This window comes from Neopsephotus bourkii, unplaced genomic scaffold (genome assembly GCF_033783945.1).
Source record: "Neopsephotus bourkii isolate Nb327-2 ecotype Australia unplaced genomic scaffold, CSIRO-AGI_Nbou_v1 NB_687, whole genome shotgun sequence".
NCBI lineage: Eukaryota > Metazoa > Chordata > Aves > Psittaciformes > Psittacidae > Neopsephotus > Neopsephotus bourkii.
Window position 1 is genome coordinate 15,804 of NW_026901186.1, and position 14,711 is coordinate 30,514.

The 14,711-nt window shown below is 53.2% G+C and overlaps 1 protein-coding gene across 1 annotated transcript; it reads left to right on the top strand.

Moving 5' to 3' along the window:
- The first annotated feature begins 4,850 nt into the window (after positions 1 to 4,850).
- Positions 4,851 to 12,278, top strand: LOC133212318 (ubiquitin-like modifier-activating enzyme 1). Its single transcript, XM_061353577.1, has 7 exons — positions 4,851 to 4,982; positions 6,108 to 6,166; positions 7,066 to 7,234; positions 9,625 to 9,759; positions 10,892 to 10,998; positions 11,941 to 12,031; positions 12,123 to 12,278. Exons 1-7 carry the CDS (start codon positions 4,872 to 4,874, stop codon positions 12,276 to 12,278), a joined length of 828 nt encoding a protein of 275 aa, XP_061209561.1. The 5' UTR covers positions 4,851 to 4,871.
- The last annotated feature ends 2,433 nt before the right edge of the window (positions 12,279 to 14,711 follow it).

A 14,711-nucleotide genomic window follows, 5' to 3' on the forward strand; every position in this document is an offset into this window, starting at 1 on the left:
GGCCTGACCCCGTGACCCCTTTATTGGTGGGGGGGTATTGGTGGCAGGGCTGTTGGACTACAACTCCCAGGAGGCCTTGCGGCGCGGTGATGTCATCAGCTGGCGACAGCACGTGGTGCTGGGGGGGCCTGGGGACTATGGCGCTTCACTGGGTCGCATAAAGCGCCCCCCCCATAGCTGTCTATAGGCGTCCATAGCCCCTATACATGTCCATAGCTCCTATAGGTGTCCATAGTCCCTATACGTGCTTGTATCCTCTATACATGTTTATAATCTCTGTACATGTTAATAGTTCTTCTACACGTTCATAGCCCCTATAGTTGTCCATAGCCCCTATACATGCCAATTGCCCCTATACGTTTCTATAGCCCCTACAGGCGTCCATAGCCCCTATAGGTGTCCATAGTCCCTATAGATGTCTGTAGTTTCTACACATGTTTATAGCGTCTGTACGTGTTCATAGCTCTTCTACGTGTTCATAGCCCCTATACATGCCAATAGCCCCTATAGCTGTGCATAGCCCCTATACGTGTGTCTAGCCCCTATAGATGTCCATAGCCCCTACACATGTCCATAGCCCCTATACATGTGCATAGGCCCTATACATGCCAATAGTCCCTATAGATGTCTGTAGCCCCTATACAGGTCCATAGTCCTTATACATGCCAATAGCCCCTATAGATGTCCATAACCCGTATACGTGTCTATAGTCCTTATATGTGCCTTTAGCCCCTATAGCCCACAAGACCCCCTCTCCCTTTGGAGCGTCCTGACCCCTCTGTCAGCCCCCATAAAACCTCACATGGGTCCCTATAGCCCCCTGCCAGACCCCATAGGGTCCCTGAATACCCCCCCCCGCCAAGTTTGTATTGGGCACCTATAGTACCCCATAGATTCCTATAGTCCACCTGTAGACCCCATAACCTCTATTTGGGCACCTATAGGGCCCTCCTGGCCCTCTATAACTCCCTGCTGGGCCCCCATAGGCTTCCCCTATATCCCCCCCATAGGCTGCTATAGTGTCTGTCTCAGCCCCATAAGTCCCCTATATGCTCCTCAGGTCCCTCACAAGCCTCTACCCCTCCTGGCTACCTATACCCCTCCTGGCTACCTATAGGCCCCTATATGTCCCCATAGCCCACAGCCACTTGTAGCCACCCATAGCCCCTTAGAGTCCATTATAGAGCCCCAGAGCTTCCTATATCCCCCCCCCATCCTGCTATAGGCCCCAACAGGCCCCTATAGCCTCCCTCATTGTCCTCTATGGCTCTCTCCATGCTCCTATAGGCAGCCTATGGGCTGTCATAGCCTCCTATAGCCCCTCCATAACACACTATAGGCCCCCATCAGCACCCTATTGGCTCCCATGGGCTGCTATAGGACTCTATATCCCCCTAGAAGCTCCTATGGACTACTAAGGCCTAGTAAAGACCGCAATAGATTCCTGTATCATCCCCATAGGCACCCTATAGGCTCCTATAGTTACCCATAGGCTCATGTAGCCCACCCGTAGCCCCTTGCAAGCTCCTATACCCTCCCCATAGGCACCCTATGGGCTCCCATAGGCTTCCATAACCCGCTGTATACATCCATAGCCCCCTATAGATATTCTATAGGCTCCTATGGGCAGCTATAGACCGCCCCCCCCAGCGTGCGGTGCTGTGTCACGAAGCTCCGCCCACGTCACGCGCGGGGAGGGTGGGTGGGCGTGGCCTCCTCCATCCGGGTCCCTCCAGGAGGAAGGGGGCGTGGCCAGCCCGGCCGCGCCCCCCCTCCCCTCCCGTCTTCTTCCTCATCCCTCCCTGTTGCGGGGTGGAAGGCGGGCGGTGGCGGGAGGCAAGCAACCAATAGGAACGCGGCTCCCGGAGACGCAGACCAATAGGAAGGGTCGGTGGGAGGGGCGAAGGGCGAGGAGGGAGGAGGCGGCGGGGGGGAAGCCGTCGCCGCCGCCATCTTGTCGCGGAGGAGCCGAGCGGAGCGGGCGGGACCCGGCGGCGGGGCCTGGACAGCATCATTGGTGCGGGGGGAACGGGACCGGGGGGTGGGGGGGACCGGGGAGGAAGGGGGGGAGCTCCGGGTATGGGGGTTTTTGGGGGGGAAGGATCCGGACCCGGTTAATGCGAACCCGGCCTCGGGTGGTGCGGAGCCGCCTGAGGGAGGCCTGAGGTGAGGTGATTGGGGGGGGGGCTTGGGGACCTCGGTAATGGGATCAATGGGGTGAAACACCCCCCTCCTCCGGTTTGGGCCCATTGCGGTGAATGGGAGTGGGAATCGGAACTCCCAACCCCCCCCCCCCCCATGGAGTTCATTACCGGTAATGGGGAGGCCTTAATGGGAGCCTCGTTAATGGGAACTCCTCCCCCGTTAATGAGAAGGGATCGGAAAGACCCGCCCCAGGTTCGGGTTTGGGGGGGGGGGGAAGGTTGTGTGTGGCACCCCCCATGGGGGGGGTCCCTGTGGATATGGGGGGGGGGCTCCATAGGTGCTTGTGGGTGTCCCTATGGATTTCGGGGGGGGATTCCATAGGTGCTAATGGATGTTCCTATGGATATAGGGGGGCCATAAATCCTTATGGGTGTCCCTGTGGATATGGGGGGTCCATAGGTGCTTGGGGGTGTTCCTATGGATTTGGGGGTCCATAGGTGCTTCTGAGTGTCCCTATAGGTATGGGGGGTCCATAGGTGCTTATAGGTGTCCCTGTGGATGTGGGGGGTCCATAGGCGCTTATGGGTGTTCCTATGGGTATGGGGGGTCCATAGGTGCTTATGGGTGTTCCTATGGATATGGTGGTTCCATAGGTGCTTATGGGTGTCCCTATGGGTATGGGGGGTCCATAGGTGCTTATGGGTGTCCCTATGGGTATGGGGGGTCCATAGGTGCTTATGGGTGTCCCTATGGGTATGGGGGGTCCATAGGTGCTTATGGGTGTCCCTATGGATATGGGGGTTCCATAGGCCCTTATGGGTGTCCCTATAGGTATGGGGGGTCCATAGGTGCTTTTGAGTGTTCCAATGGATATGGGGGGTCCATAGGTGCTTGTGGGTGTTCCTATGGATTTGGGACAGTTCCATGGGTGCTTATGGGTGTCGCTATAGCTATAGGGTTAATTCCATATGTGCTTTGGGGGGCTCCCTATAGATTTGGAGGGGGATCAATAGGTGCTTATGGATGTCCCAATGGATTTGGGGATGGTTCTATAGGTGCTTATGGGTGTCCCTATGGATATGGGGGGTCCATAGGTGCTTATGGGTGTCCCTAGGGGTTTGGGACAGTTGCATGGGTGCTTATGGGTGTCCCTATGGATATAGGGATAATTCCATATGTGTTTTGGGGGGGTCCCTATAGATTTGGAGTGGGATCAATAGGTGCTTATGGGTGTCCCACTGGATTTGGGGACGGTTCTATAGGTGCTTATGGGTGACTGTATGGGTTTGGGATGCTCTCATAGGTGCTTGTGGACGTCCCTATAGATAAGGGGGATCCATAGGTGCTTGTGGGAGTCTATGGATTTGGGGGTAGTTCCTTAGGTGCTTGGGGGTGTTCCTATGGATAAGGGGGGCTCCATAGGTGCCCATGGGTGTTTCTATGGCTATAGGGGATCCATAGGTACTTCGGGGTGTTCCTCTTGATACAGGGCTCCATAGGTGCTCGGGGGTGTCCCTAAGGCCATAGGGTCTCCATAGGTGCTCGTGGGTGTCCCTATGGCCTTAGGGGCTCCATAGGTGCTCGTGGGCGTCCCTATGGCCATAGGGGCTCCATAGGTACTTGTGTGTGTCCCTATGGCCATAGGGGCTTTCTAGGTGCTTGTGTTGGTCCCTACAGCCATACGGGCTCCATAGGTGCTCGTGGGTGTCCCTATGGCCATAGGGCTCCATAGGTACTTGTGTGTGTCCCTATGGCCATAGGGGCTTTCTAGGTGCTTGTGTTGGTCCCTACAGCCATACGGGCTCCATAGGTGCTCGTGGGTGTCCCTATGGCCATAGGGCTCCATAGGTGCTCGTGGGTGTCCCATGGCCATAGGTCCCCAGGTCTCGTGGGTCCCTATGGCCATAGGGCTCCATACTCGGGGGTGTCCCATGGCCTTGGGGCTCCATAAGATCTCATGGGGCCCCTATGGCCATAGGGGCTCCATAGGTGCTCGTGGGTGTCCCTATGGCCATAGGGCTCCATAGGTGCTCGTTTGGGTCCCTATGGCCATAGGGGATCCATAGGTACTTGGGGGTGTCCCTATGGCGATAAAGGATCCATAGGTGCTCGTGGGTGTCCCTATGACTATAGGGGCTCCATAGGTGCTCGTGTGGGTCCCTATGGCCATAGGGATCCATAGGGGCTCCATAGGGCTCCATAGGTGCTCGGGGGCGTCTCTATGGCCATAGGGGCTCCATAGGGGCTCGTGTGGGTCCTTATGGCCGTATGGGTCCATAGAGGCTCCATAGGGCTCCATAGGTGCTCGTGTTGGTCCCTATGGCCATAGGGCTCCATAGAGGCTCCATAGAGGCTCCATAGGGCTCCATAGGGCTCCATAGGTGCTCGTGTGGGTCCCTATGGCCATAGGGCTCCATAGGTGCTCGTGGGTGTCCCTATGGCCATAGGGCTCCATAGAGGCTCCATAGGGCTCCATAGGTGCTCGTGGGTGTCCCTATGGCCATAGGGCTCCATAGGGGCTCCATAGGGCTCCATAGGTGCTCGTGTGGGTCCCTATGGCCATAGGGCTCCATAGAGGCTCCATAGGGCTCCATAGGTGCTCGTGTTGGTCCCTATGGCCATAGGGCTCCATAGGGCTCCATAGGTGCTCGTGGGTGTCCCTATGGCCATAGGGCTCCATAGGGCTCCATAGGGCTCCATAGGTGCTCTGCTCCCCTCTCCCATAGATGTCCAGCTCCCCGCTGTCCAAGAAGCGCCGCATCTCCGGGTCTGAGCCACCGACGGGCTCCAGCCGTGCCCCTGTCCCCAGTGTGTCCCCCAGCGCCACCCCCACCAACGTGAGTGTCCCCCCATCACCCCCTGACACCCCTATGGGTGCCCATAGACCCCTATGGGGGTGTCCGGGTCTGAGCCACCGACGGGCTCCAGCCGTGCCCCTGTCCCCAGCGTGTCCCCCAGCGCCACCCCCACCAACGTGAGTGTCCCCCCATCACCCCCTGACACCCCTATGGGTGCCCATAGACCTCTATGGGGGTGTCCGGGTCTGAGCCACCGACGGGCTCCAGCCGTGCCCCTGTCCCCAGCGTGTCCCCCAGCGCCACCCCCACCAACGTGAGTGTCCCCCATCACCCCCTGACACCCCTATGGGTGCCCATAGACCCCTATGGGGGTGTCCGCATGGGTGGGCCCTATGGTTGCTATGGGGCTCAGCATCACTCATCAACCCCTGTGGTCCTGCCCCCTTTACACTGCTCAGAGCCCCATTGGTGGAGGGGGCATCTGGGGGTGTCCCCATTGTGTGTCCCCCACATAGTGCTCAGAGCCCCCCCCCATTGTCACATCCCACATCTTCCCATGGGGTCACAGCACCCCCAGTGTCATTGGGTGCACCCAGTGGCACCCATGGGCCCCCTCTCCCCCCCCATCATGTCCCCCAATGGGTCCCCCCCCACCTGATGCCATTGTCCCCCCCACCTGATGCCATTGTTCCCCCCACCTGATGCCATTGTTCCCCCATCTGATGCCATTGTCCCCCCATCTGATGCCAACGTCCCCCATCTAATGCCACATCCCCCCCTCTCATGACACCGCCCCCCCCATCTGATGCCATTGGCCCCCCATCTGATGCCATTGGCCCCCCATCTGATGCCATTGGCCCCCCCATCTGATGCCATTGGCCCCCCATCTGATGCCATTGTCCCCCCATCTGATGCCATTGTCCCCCCATCTGATGCCATTGTCCCCCCCATCTGATGCCATTGTCCCCCCATCTGATGCCATTGTCCCCCCATCTGATGCCATTGTCCCCCCATCTGACGCCACCGTCCCACCCATGCCATCGTCCCCCCATCTTATTGTCCCCCCCATCTGATGCCATTGTCCCCCCATCTGATGCCATTGTCCCCCCCATCTGATGCCATTGTCCCCCCCATCTGATGCCATTGTCCCCTTGTCCCCCCCAGGGCATGGCGAAGAACGGGGGCGAAGCCGAGATCGATGAGGGGCTCTACTCCCGACAGCTGTGAGTATGGGGGGGCCCTATGGATATGGGGGGGTTCCATAGGTGCTTGGGGGTATCCTTATAGATTTGGGGGGGATCTGTAGGTGCTTGGGGGTATCCCTATGGATTTGGGGGGGGTGTTCCTATGGATTTGGGGGGGTTCCATAGGTGCTTGTGGTATCCCTATGGATTTGGGGGGGGTGTTCCTATGGATTTGGGGGGGTGTTCCTATGGATTTGGGGGGGTCCATAGGTGCTTGGGGGTATCCCTATGGATTTGGGGGGGTGTTCCTATGGATTTGGGGGGGTTCCATAGGTGCTTGGGGGTATCCCTATAGATTTGGGGGGTGTTCCTATGGATTGGGGGTCCATAGAGGTGTTTGGGGGTATCCCTATGGATTGGCTGGCTTTCTTGGGATTTGGGGGTTCTATAGGTGTTTGGGGATATCCCCTATGGATTTGGGGGTGTTCCTATGGATTGGGCTGGTTATGGCTGGGGGTGTTCCTATGGATTTGGGGGGGTTCCATAGGTGCTTGATGGTATCCCTATGGATTTGGGGGGGATCTATAGGTGTTTGGGGGTATCCCTATAGATTTGGGGGGTGCGTTACGGGTGGCTGGGGGTGTTCCTATGGATTTGGGGGGGTCCGTAGGATATCTGGGGATATCCCTATGGATTTCGGCTGCTCTTGAGCTTCCCTATGGATAGAGCCCTATGGATTTGGGGCCCTTTATATTCTGGGGGTGGGTGGGGGGGGGCTATTAGAGCCATCCCTATGGATACAGGGACTCCTAGGTCCTTCCAACCATTACAGTGTCCCTGGGGGCACCTTTAGGGGGGTTCCCCCTGAGGGTTTGGGGACCCCTGAAGTGTTTGGGGGTGCCCTGAACCCCCCTTTTCTCTGTTTCCCCCCCCCTTAGGTACGTGCTGGGCCACGAGGCCATGAAGCGGATGCAGACGTCCAATGTCCTGGTATCGGGGCTCAGGGGCCTCGGGGTGGAAGTGGCCAAGAACCTGGTGCTGGGGGGGGTCAAATCCGTCACCCTCCATGACCCCCACCCCACTGCATGGCAAGACCTGGCCTCCCAGGTGAGCTCCTTCATTGAACCCCCCCTTTTGTCCTTCACATCCTCTATGAGGCCATTGAACCCCATTAATGGGGGGGGGTGTGTATGGGGGGTTAAATGTTGTTGTCACCCCCCCCGCAGTGTAATGGAACAATCCATGGTGATGCTATTGGGGTATTAAGTGCCCCCCAGTGTAATTAGTGTATATGGGGGGGTTAAATGTTGTTGTCACCCCCCCCCCAGTGTAATGGATCAATCCATGGTGTTGCTATTGGGGTGTTAAGTGCCCCCCCCAGTGTAATTAGTGTATATGGGGGGGTTAAATGTTGTTGTCACCCCCCCGAGTGTAATGGGTCAATCCTTGGTGATGCTATTGGGGTATTAAGTGCCCCCCCAGTGTAATTAGTGTATATGGGGGGGTTAAATGTTGTTGTCATCCCCCCCAGTGTAATGGATCAATCCATGGTGATGCTATTGGGGTAATAAGTGCCCCCCCCCAGTGTAATTAGTGTATATGGGGGGGTTAAATGTTGTTGTCATCCCCCCCAGTGTAATGGATCAATCCTTGGTGATGCTATTGGGGTATTAAGTGCCCCCCCAGTGTAATTAGTGTATATGGGGGGGTTAAATGTTGTTGTCACCCCCCCCCCCCAGTGTAATGGATCAATCCATGGTGATGCTATTGGGGTAATAAGTGCCCCCCCAATGTAATTAGTGTATATGGGGGGGTTAAATGTTGTTGTCACCCCCCCAGGGTAATGGATCAATCCTTAGTGATGCTATTGGGGTAATAAGTGCCCCCCCCAGTGTAATTAGTGTATATGGGGGGGTTAAATGTTGTCACCCCCCCCCCCCAGCGTAATGTATCGATCCTTAGTGATACTATTGGGGTAATAAGTGCCCCCAGTGTAATTAGTGTATATGGGGGGGTTAAATGTTGTTGTCACCCCCCCAGTGTAATGGGTCAATCCTTGGTGATGCTATTGGGGTATTAAGTGCCCCCCCCAGTGTAATTAGTGTATATGGGGGGGTTAAATGTTGTTGTCACCCCCCCCCAGTGTAATGGATCAATCCTTGGTGATGCTATTGGGGTAATAAGTGCCCCCCCAGTGTAATTAATTAATTCATGGGGAATTAGTGTAATTAATAAAATTAATTGGGGGGGGTGTATGAAGGGGGGTTAAATGTTGCTGTCACCCCCCCAGTGTAATGGATCAATTTGTGGGTATTTTGGGCTATCTTTTCTGTATTTGGGAGTAATTTGGGGTATTTTCTCTGTATTTGGGGGTATTTTAGGTTATTTTCTCTGTATTGGGGTGTTTGGGGATAGTTTGTATTTGGGGGTATTTTTGGGTTCTTGTTGGGTATTTGGGGGTATTTTCTCCATATTTGGGGGTGGTTTGGGGTATTTTTTCTGTATTTGGGGGTGTTTTGAGGTATTTTCTCTGTATTTGGGGTATTTTGGGGTATTTTCTCTATTCGGGGGTATTTTGGAGATAACTATTTCTGGGTATTTGGGGGTATTTTTTTCTGTATTTTGGGGTATTTCAGGTATTTGGTATTAATGTATTTTGGGGTTATTTGTAGGTATTTTGGGGTATTTGAGGGTATTTTGTCCCGATTTGGTAGTGTTTGGGGGTATTTTCTCTGTATTTTGGGGTATTTTTTTCTGTATTTTGCGGTATTTCAGGGTATTTTCTTTATTTGGGGGTGTTTTGGGGTATTTTCTCTGTATTTGGGGGTATTTTGGGGTTATTTGTTGGTATTTGGGGGTGTTTCAGGGTATTTTCTCTGGATTTGTTGGTATTTGGGGGTATTTCAGGGTATTTTCTCTATTTGTTGGTATTTTGGGGTATTTCGGGGTATTTTCTCTGGATTTGTTGGTATTTTGGGGCATTTCAGGGTATTTTCTCTGTATTTGGGGGTGTTTTGGGGTATTTTAGGGTATTTGTCTTTGGTGGTGTTTGGGGGTATTTTAGGGTATTCTCTGTATTTGGGGGTTATTTATTAGTATTTTGGGGTATTTTCGCTGTTTTGGGGAGCGTTTTGGGGTATTTCAAGGTATTTTCTCTGGATTTGGGGGTATTTGGGGCTTATATGTTGGTATTTTGGGATATTTCAGGGTATTTTCTCTGTATTTGTGGGTGGTTTTGGGGTATTTTAGGGTATTCTCTGTATTTGGGGGAGGTTTGGGGTTATTTGTTGGTATTTGGGGGTGTTTTCTCTGTATTTGTTGGTATTTGGGGGTATTTTGGGGTATTTTCTCTGTATTTGGGAGTATTTTGGGCTTATTTGTCGGTATTTTGGGATATTTGGGGGTATTTTGGGGTATTTTCTCTGTATTTGGGGGTATTTCGGGTCCGTTCTCAGGTCCTAACCCCCCCCCATTGTGTCCCCCCCCCCTCTCCCCAGTTCTACCTGCGGGAGGAGGACGTGGGGCAGAACCGGGCGGAGGCGACGCTGCCGCGCTTGGCCGAGCTCAACTCCTACGTGGCCGTGAGCAGCAGCCGGGAGCCGCTGAGCCAGGAGCTGCTCGCGCCCTTCCAGGTACCCCCTGGTGGGCCTGGAGCCCCCCCTTGAGGGCCTGGACCCCTCCTTGAGGGCCTGGACCCCCCCTTGTGGGCCTGGACCCCCCCCTTGAGGGCCTGGACCCCCCCCTTGAGGGCCTGGACCCCCCCTTGTGGGCCTAGAACCTCCGTGTGCCTGACTGTACCCATACAGTGTTACGTATCTGTGTGTGACTGTACATGTATACTGGTATGTGTCTGTACCCATATACTGTTGTGTGTCTGTGTCTAGTTGTACCCATACACCGTTATGTATCTGTATCTGACTGTACCTGTACACGGTTGCGTGTCTCTGTCTGGTGGTACCCATACACTGTTGTGTGTCTGTGTCTGACTGTACCCATACACCCTTCTGTGTCTCTGTCTGGCAGTACCCATATACTGATGCGTGTCTGTGTCCGACTGTACCCATGCACTGTTGTGTGTGTGTCTGACTGTACCCATACACTGTTGTGCCTGTGCCTGACTGCTTCCATGCACTGTTGTGTGTGTCTGGCTGTACTCGTACACTGTTGTGTGTCTGACTGTACCCCATCCCATTTACTGTCCATCACCGCAGTTGTGCATCCCCTTGTATCTCCGTGGCTGCCTGTACCCCATAACCCCTGATTCACCCCCCCAGTGGCTTCCTATTTGTGTGTCCCTGCCTGGGGGCCATGGGGCCGGACCGGGGGCCATGGGGCCGGACCGGGGGCCATGGGGCCGGGCTGGAGGCCATGGGGCCGGACCCACAGCCATGGGACTGGACCCACAGCCATGGGGCTGGACTGGGGGCCATGGAGCCGGACCCACAGCCATGGGGCCAGACCCACAGCCATGGGGCCAGACCCACAGCCATGGGGCTGGACCGGGGGCCATGGGGCCGGACACACAGCCATGGGGCCAGACTGGGGGCCATGGGGCTGGACCCACAGCAATGGGGATGGACTGGGGGCCATGGGGCTGGACCAACAGCCACGGAGCCAGACCCACAGCCATGGGGCTGGACCCACAGCCAGGGGGTCTAACTGGGGGCCATGGGACCGGACTGGGGGCCATGGGGCCGGACTGGGGTCCATGGGGCCGGACTGGGGTCCATGGGGCCGGACCCACAGCCATGGGGCTCTCCATAGGTCGTGGTTTTGACCAACTCAGCCCTGGAGGAGCAGCTCTGGGTCGGGGACTTCTGCCACAGCCACGGCATCAAACTGGTGGTGGCCGATACCCGCGGGCTCTTCGGGTGAGCCCCTTGGGGTCCCCCTAGGGCCCTTCTGGGGTTCTCCTTGGTCCCTTCGGGTCCTTTCTGGGGTCCCCCCATGCCCCTTTTTAGGGGTTTCCTGGGTCCCTTTCAGGGTTCTCTTGATCCCCCTGGGTCCCTTTTGGGGCTCCTGTCTCCCCTTGGCTCCCTTTAGGGGTTCTCTTGGGTCCCTTTTGGGGTCCCCCATCCCCTTGGGTCCCTTTTGGGGCTCCTGTCTCCCCTTTGGTCCCTTTAGGGGTTCTCTTGGGTCCCTTTTGGGGGTCCCCTTTCCCCTTGGGTCCCTTTTGGGGCTCCTGTCTCCCCTTGGGTCACTTTCGGGGTCACCTTGGGTCTCTTTAGGGGTTCTCTTGGGTCCCTTTTGGGGTCCCCCATCCCCTTGGGTCCCTTTTGGGGCTCCTGTCTCCCCTTGGGTCCCTTTTGGGGTTCTCTTGGGTCCCTTTTGGGTCCTTTGTGTCCCTTTTGGGGTCCCCCATCCCCTTCGCTCTGTTTTGGGGCTCCTGTCACCCCTTGGGTCCCTTTTGGGGTCCCCCATCCCCTTGGGTCTGTTTTGGGGCTCCTGTCTCCCCTTGGGTCCCTTTTGGGGTTCTCTTGGGTCCCTTTCGGGGTCCCCCATCCCCTTGGGTCCCTTTTGGGTCCCTTGTGTCCCTTTTGGGGTCCCCCATCCCCTTGGGTCCCTTTTGGGGCTCCTGTCTCCCCTTGGGTCTCTTTTGGGGTACCCCATCCCCTTGTGTCCCGTTTGGGGTCCCCCATCCCCTTGGGTCCGTTTTGGGGCTCCTGTCTCCCTTTGGGTCCCTTTTGGGGTTCTCTTATGTCCCTTTCAGGGTCCCCCATCCCTTTGGATCCCCTTAGGTCCCTTTGGGCTTCACTTGGGCCCCTTTTGGGATCCCCGTCCCCCTGACCCCCCCTTTACCCCCCCCCCCCCAGCCAGCTCTTCTGTGACTTCGGGGACGACATGGTGGTGACGGACACCAACGGCGAGCAGCCCCTCAGCGCCATGGTTTCCATGGTAACCAAGGTACCAGTAACCCCTATAGGCGATGCTGGGAAGCGGGGGGGGGGTGATGCTCAGCACCCATTGACGCTGTGGTCCCCCCCCACCCATTAAGGGGTGCCCAGGGGAGGTCACGTGTCTGGATGAGGCCCGGCACGGCTTCGAGACCGGGGACTTCGTCACCTTCACTGAGGTGGAAGGGATGGAGGAGCTCAACTCCTGCGGCCCCATGGAGATCCGGGTGCTCGGTGAGCCCCTAGGGCTTCTATAGGGGGCTATGGGTACCTGGAGCCCTTCTATAGGGGGCTATGGGTACCTGGGGCTTCTATAGGGGGCTATGGGTACCTGGGGGCTTCTATAGGGGGCTATGGGTACCTGGGGGCTTCTATAGGGGGCTATGGGTACCTGGGGGCTTCTATAGCAATGGAAATATGACTGAAGTTACAAATTAAAATTATATTAAATTCGCTGAAGTGAATTTATTTTAGGAAGGGGATACAAATTCTGTATTTGTGCTGTTTGGTGTGCACACATAGAATCATAGAATCTTTTAGGTTGGAAAAGACCATTAAGCTCACAAAGTCCAACCGTTAACTCAATACTGCTAAGTCAATCAATAAACCATGTCCCTAAGTACCACATCTACACGTCTTTTAAATACATCCAGGGATGGTGACTTCACCACTTCCCTGTGCAGCCTATTCCAATGCTTGACAACCCTTTCAGTGAAGGATTGTTTCCTAATATCCAATCTAAACCTCCCCTGGCACAACTTGAGGATGTTTCCTCTTGTCCTATAGCTTGTTACTTGGAGAAGAGACTGACCCCCACTTTGCTACAACCTCCTTTGAGGTAGTTGTAGAGAGCAATGAGGTCTCCCTTGAGCATCCTTTTCTCCAGGAGAAACAACCCCAGTCCCCTCAGATGTTTCTCTTAAGATTTGTGCTCTAGATCCTCCACCAGTTTCATTGCCCTATGCAGCACTAAGACCTGTTATGATCTTACTAGATAAGTTATATTCAGATAGGGGGCTACCCTGACTATACAACAACTTCTCAAATAAAGTTTCCCAAGTGGCTTTATTTTTAGTTCTGTTTTCTCCTGAGAATTCAATGGACTTGAGCAGAACTGAAACACTGAGGTAGGGAGAGACTCAGTGGGAGAAAAGACTTCTGCAGTTTTTGTCCATTGTAGAATATTTGCAAGGAAATGCACAGTAAAACTTTATTGTGCTTTCTTGAAGGAAGTGTCTCTGCTCTGTGTTGATTAACACAGATACCAGCTTGGTAGCCAAGGCTGCTCTTCCTTATAAGGTGTATTTGTAAAAGAAGTTAACTAAAAAGAGAAGTATTCATTTACAAAGAAATTATTTATTATGAGAATGGCAAAGGTAGAAAGCTTTGGTTTAGGACTTACTGTACCAAAGTAATCAGTATTAGTGTACTAGAGCACAAGAACTGTAAAAATTTTGCATAAAATTGTTTTGTGATTCAGTCTATTTGTTAATTATGAGTCTACTGTAAAAGAAGAAAAACCAGGCAACATGTGGTAACTTTAGTCAGCATTTCTGAACCGGGAATGATAAACACCTCTGCCTGGCTCTGGCATTTATCAGTACTGAGATATTATTACCACATAGAATCAAAGCATGGTTACTGTTATCGTCAAAAAAAAAAAAAAAAAAATCCAGCTAATCTTAATGGTTTGTAAAGCCGTTACCTGCACTGGTCTGACATTTATCATGATCATTTTACCACATGGGGCTTACATTGCAAAGGTATTTTATCTGGAAGGGACATCACTATGAATTATTATTTGCAGCTAGGTAGAAAATTGTATGTTGTAGATACCTTTTCTCATTATAAATCACAGTCACATTTCACCATTTCCCACACAAACTTGCTGAGCCCAGGCTTTTTGCCATAACACTTAGTCTCACTCCCTTTTATAGTTCTTTGAAAATATTGGTTAGTCTTTCATTAAAATGGTTGATATTGGTGTCTTTTTAAATGCTATATACATGCTTGATTTTTCTCTAGTAAAAAAGGTTTTGTTTTTACACTTGAAAAGCTGAAGAGGATAAACTGTGCATTTTTTTTTTTATTAAAGCTTACTCTTGCTTCAGTTTTTGTGGCTGGGCTTGTCTTTACTCTTGACCTTGTTGATGGAATATTTAACAGATCAGATGCAAGATCTTATGTTTCTTTTGCAATACCTATGTATTTGCTTTATTTCTGTAAAGCCTCGAGTTCCACTTTCCTCAAAATTTTTCCTTTTCAGATTCCTAAGTAGAAAGACTTTTCAGTTTAAATATAAAATTTGGGATTTTCTCTTTACTATGTTCAAATGGAGGGAGGAAATAATCAAACATGGTTTAGTATAAATAGATGTGGAGAAGGTATCCCCTTCCTTGAACTGCATTATGAAGCTAGCAGTACAGGGTGCAAAAGAAGGAAAAGACGCTGAACAGATGTTAAATTCTCCATCTAAGTCTGGAAAATGAAGCAGACTAGTTTTCATAAAATGAAATGATATTATTTTTCATTATATTTCTTTTCTTTTATTGTGACAATTGATGAAAAACAGGGGAAAAATTCCCATTTTGGAAAGTTATACTCTTCTCCCTGTGAAGACTGAAGAAGGAAAAGAGTTACCACAATCACATATATGAAATAAAGAATGAGAGGACAGTTAATATTTTTTG

Coding starts and splice junctions, on each gene's coding strand:
- LOC133212318 (XM_061353577.1), top strand. CDS start 4,872: ATGTCCAGCTCCCCGCTGTCCAAGAAGCGCCGCATCTCCGGGTCTGAG. Junction 10,999..11,940: donor GATACCCGCGGGCTCTTCGG/GTGAGCCCCTTG, acceptor CCCCCCCCCCAG/CCAGCTCTTCTGTGACTTCG. Junction 12,032..12,122: donor TGGTTTCCATGGTAACCAAG/GTACCAGTAACC, acceptor CCACCCATTAAG/GGGTGCCCAGGGGAGGTCAC.